Source organism: Musca vetustissima, unplaced genomic scaffold (assembly GCF_032173495.1).
Source record: "Musca vetustissima isolate MV318-11 ecotype Yass unplaced genomic scaffold, APGP_CSIRO_Mvet_v1 utg4766, whole genome shotgun sequence".
In the NCBI taxonomy this organism is placed as follows: domain Eukaryota; kingdom Metazoa; phylum Arthropoda; class Insecta; order Diptera; family Muscidae; genus Musca; species Musca vetustissima.
Genome location: NW_026872483.1, coordinates 339 through 5,390, shown reverse-complemented (window position 1 = coordinate 5,390; position 5,052 = coordinate 339). Strand labels below are relative to the sequence as shown.

Here is a 5,052-nt window from a genome sequence, read left to right as displayed (position 1 = left end):
AACCTTACGTTCTAATTGTTTATCTCTCTATCCTCCGCAGGTGAAATGATTACAAAAGAGTCTTAGAACCAAACTCAAAACGCGGAACAAATCAGATAACTACTTTAATATCAACAAGTTCTTTTACTTGACTTGGAAACCAGAGACCCCCACAACATATACAAATTTCCGTCGGTCCATTTCTAATAACTTTAAAAAACTCACCGAATAATCGTGATTCGTGTCTTGCACAATCCATTTGTAGCAATTCCATTCGAGATTCCGGGGAAATGTTTCGTCTCCTAATTGCGTTCCTCTCAGCTTGGCGTGCATTTTGGTTTTCACGGTTAATGGGATCCATTCGGTGAATACGTACGCGGCAGTTCCTAATCAGCCTCAGTTGGTTCAACTGAATACGACCAGAATTCCTGGTTTCACGGTGTTGTTGCGTATTTCGTCGTTGTTCGGATATGCGATATGATAAATCAGACCTCCTAGCTATATGTTCACGCGTGTTTCTCTCCTGTTCCATTGATCGATATGTTGGATCCTGACGACGAAGCGAATGCTGAAGCGTATCTCGCTGCTGTTCGACCAATCGATATTCCAATTCCTGTCTACGAAGCGAACGTTGAACCATATTTCGCTCCTGTTCGGCCATCCTGTAAGCTTCATCCTGTCGACGAAGCGAATGTTCAATCGTATTCCGCTCTTGTTCGGCCAATCGGTATGAATCATCCTGACGACGAAGCGAGTGATGATGTGTATCTCGCTCCTGTTCCGCCAAGCGGTACGTAACATCCTGACGACGAATAGCGTGTTGCTGCGTGTTTCGCTCTTGTTCGGCCAATCTGTATGCATCATCTTGACGACGAAGCGAGTGAAGACGCGTATCTCGCTCCTGTTCCGCCAAGCGGTACGTAACATCCTGACGACGAACCGTGTGCTGCTGCGTGTTTCGCTGTTGTTCGGCCAATCTGTATACATCATCTTGACGACGAATCGAGTGAAGACGCGTATCTCGCTCCTGTTCCGCCAAGCGGTACGTAACATCCTGACGACGAACCGTGTGCTGTTGCGTGTTTCGTTCTTGTTCGGCTATTCTGTACGCATCATCTTGACGACGAAGCGAGTGCTCAATCGTATTTCTCTCCTGTTCGGCTAATGCATCATCCTGTCGACGAGTAAAATGCTGTGCTGTATTACGTAGCTGCTCTATTCTTCGATTGTATGAAGATCTCCTCCTTGTTTGGTGCTGGATGCGATCCCGTTCACGCTCACAATGTCATAAAATTTAAAATTTTCGTAAAAACAAAACAACTGTTCTTATAAAGGAAACCCTTTTACCTGCTTCAATTATAGGTTCTAATTGGGTTGTTTACATATTATTTGTGATGTTATCTTTTAAAAATTATAAAACCGATATGTTCTACCTGTAAACATAAGACACGTGCATGGGTCGCGTTCTACATAATTGGATGTTTACGCGACAAAGATATCGCATTGCAGTACCACATATGTAGGTACCATTTTACCATAATATTACGTCTCCTTTCAAAAGAAAAGTGTATGACCTATCTTTATTTTCGAGGATTTACATAAATTACATTACATGGGAATTTGATAACGAATAAGAAAAAGGGGAGAATATTAATATTTTTTTGTGGGGAGGTTTGTTACCATATACGACTACAAATTCCAACGCATTCGGCAGAAAAACACGTTGAAGAACCCCAAAATACCGAAAAATGGCCGGACGGAAATGGCTAGATCGTCTTAAAATTTTACCCTGATCAAGAATATATATACTTTATAGGGTCGAAAATGAATATTTCGATGAGTTACAAACGGAATGACAAAATTAATATACCCTCTGTTATATATCCCGGTCTGCTAGTAAAACAACTGTTGCCTTCGGGTAACTCATAACAACTGAGTGATGGTGTTTATTACATATGCTTACATCGATAGTAGTTTAGTAGTTACTGAATACGTAACGTATACAACACCTCTCCCCTCCCTTATAACAAAAATAATAAAATGAATTCAATAAAATACTATTAACTAAAAACTCCGAACACTAATACATTTCAATCCGTATCGATAACATAATCATTTAGCCGATGAGGTCGCCGTATATTCCTCCTAGGATTCGTTCTTATGTTGACTGCCTCGCCATTCCCTGCTGGCTCTTCAAATCCGATGAATGTTGACCCCGGAGAACTTGGGGGCGTTGCGAAGGACTGATCTCGATTGTCTGAAATCACGCATTCGTCTGTGGCTTCTCGTTCCGCATTACTCATACTTGTAGGGTTCTCTCTCTTCTCCAAAGTTAAATCTGATGGCTCATAACTAGCACTATGTGTTTCCTCAACTTCGTTATCCAGCATTACTCTGCCATTAATCTTTCTCAATTGATCAATGTGTCTGTTCCAACACCTACCATCTTCCAGTCTCACTTTGTAATGCAAATCACCAATTCTCTCTCTTACTATTCCAGGCTTCCACTTAAGCTTATCCATATAATCCCGAGCCATCACAGCGTCTCCTACTGCTAACTCTCTTGTAGTTTTTTGTCTTTCGGGGTCTCGGACTTCATTGTTGGGCAGTAGGAGGTCCAATCTGCTTTGTATTTGTCGCCCAAACATTGTCATAGCTGGTGATTTATTCGTGACCGGGTGAATTGCTCGTCGATAAGCCAATAAAATTTGATCAATTTTTCGCTGTAACTCCTCCTTACGAGGCATTGCCTTCAACTTGGTCTTGAAGGTTTGTATAAAACGTTCAGCTTGACCATTCGTTGCAGGGTGGTACGGTGCCCCCAACTTATGCATGATACCATTTTGTTTTAAAAACTCTTGAAATTTCGCGCTTTTGAACTGCGTCCCGTGGTCGCTGACTAGAATGTCTGGTATTCCAAATTGCGCAAATATACTTCTACATACTTCGATTGTTGTCTCCGTGGTAATGTCTCGAACTATCCTTACCTCCGGCCATTTACTAAAAGCATCCACCAGTACAAAAAAATATTTGCCCAAAAAGGGACCAGCGTAATCCACATGCACCCTTTCGAAAACTTTCTTCGGAGGTAACCAGCATTGAACAGGTTCTTTCTTTACATCTGGTCGCCCGATCTGGCATTCATAACAGTCAGCAACCGCTTTTTCAATGTCCTTATCTAAATTTTTCCACCAACAATACGCTCTGGCAAGTGACTTCATTTTTGATACACCAAAATGTCCGAATGTAATTCTTGTATTATTCTAGTTCTCAGCGGTTTTGGCACATACACTCTTATGCCTCTTAATAAGCATCCTTGTTGCAAGCTAAATTCGGATGGGTCGATTCCAAAACTGTCGGCAGGCTCACACTTCCGACCATATGACAAACTGTCTACTAAACGTCTTACTTCCGCATCTTTTTTGGTGGCTTGTCCTAATTCCTTGACGGTGATTGGCAAATTCTCAATTAATTCCATTTCAATTTGATCAATCTCGCTGATTGTTTTGCTGCATTCATTTACAGGAAGCCTCGATAGCGCATCTGCATTCCCATTCTCCTTAGATTTACGCAAACGAATCTTGTAATCAAAAGATTCCAGGAATACTGCGTAATGTTGCATACGCGTTGCAGACAATACCGGTAATCCCTTGTCAGGCGCAAAAATCTGTGATATTGCTTTATTGTCGGTAATTAAAGTAAATTCCCTTCCATATACATATTGGAAAAACTTTTTTACCCCGAATATTACTGCGTATGCCTCCTTGTCTACTTGGCTATACCGTCTCTGTGTTGCATTTAAAGTTTGCGATGCAAACTGTATAGGTCTTTCCGTTCCATCGCCAAATTCGTGACTCAATACGGATCCCACACCCGTAGGGCTCGCATCCACTGCCAATGTTAATTTTTTTCTTGGATCATAATGTGTCAGCACCACCTCTGATCCCACTTGTCTCTTTACTTCTTCGAAAGCCCATTTACATTTAGCATCAAAATTAAATGGAACTTCTTTGTGCAGTAATCGATTTAGAGGGTAAACTATAGAGCTCAAATTTTTTATAAAACGACCATAATAATTCACTAGTCCCAAAAATGATCGAACTTCGTCCTTGGTTGCCGGATATCTCATTTCTTGAATAGCCTTAATCTTGGCTGGTATCTTACGAATTCCTTGTCGATCAATCACATAACCACAATACTCAATACTCTCTCGCAGAAATTCCGACTTAGCAAGATTTATTCGCATATTGTATCGGTCTAATCTTTTTAACACCTCTTCTAACCGGTCTAAGTGTGTCCTATCATCCTTGGCTGTTATTTTAATGTCATCCAGGAACACCTTAACACCCGGTATATCCGCTAATAACTGCTCCATTAATCTTTGCCACTGAGACGGGGCGCTAGCAACGCCAAACATTAATCTTGTTGGTTGAAATAATCCTTTGTGTGTGCTCAGGGTTAAGAACTTTTGGTCATCTGGATGTACTTCTAACTGCAGATATGCCTTGGACAAGTCAATCTTCGAATATTTTTCACCGCCTGCCATTGTACTAAACAATTCGTCGACTGTAGGCAATGGGTGCTTGTCCACCACTAAGACCGGATTGATCGTTATCTTGTAGTCTCCACAAATTCGTATCTTGTCATCTTTCTTTCTGACCACCACGATTGGTGTAGCCCACTCGCTACGTTCCACTTTTTCCAATAATCCAGCTTTTACTTGGTCATCTAATTCATCTTCCACTCTCTGCAACAGTGGAAAAGGTACTCGTCGCGCCTTCATACATTTCGGGACAGCATCGGTTTTAATATTCAAACGCGCCTGAAACCCCCTAATTTTGCCCACTGACTTCGAAAATAAATTTGGATATTTCTCCAAGATACTCCTTAACTGACCTTCCAAATTCGCCGACTCCTGAATTTTGTTTACGCTTACCGATGACACACTCTTTCCTTTTAACATCTTCAGCCAGTCCAATTTAACTAACCGCAGCCACTCTCTTCCCAGCAATGGTTTCCGATTGGCCCGTACTAAATACATTTTGACTTTTGTTATGTCTTTAGCTCTTACTT

General features: G+C 41.4%; 1 protein-coding gene across 1 annotated transcript; it reads right to left on the bottom strand.

The window, feature by feature from the left end:
- Window positions 1-204: 204 nt before the first annotated feature.
- Window positions 205-2,813, bottom strand: LOC133323381 (golgin subfamily A member 6-like protein 7; the record flags this gene model as incomplete). Its single annotated transcript, XM_061532344.1, has 2 exons — window positions 2,472-2,813; window positions 205-1,255 (listed from the first exon to the last, which is right to left on the bottom strand). Coding segments are annotated over exons 1-2 (1,393 nt in total), but the record flags the coding sequence as incomplete, so codon positions are not given.
- Between the last annotated feature and the right edge of the window lie 2,239 nt (window positions 2,814-5,052).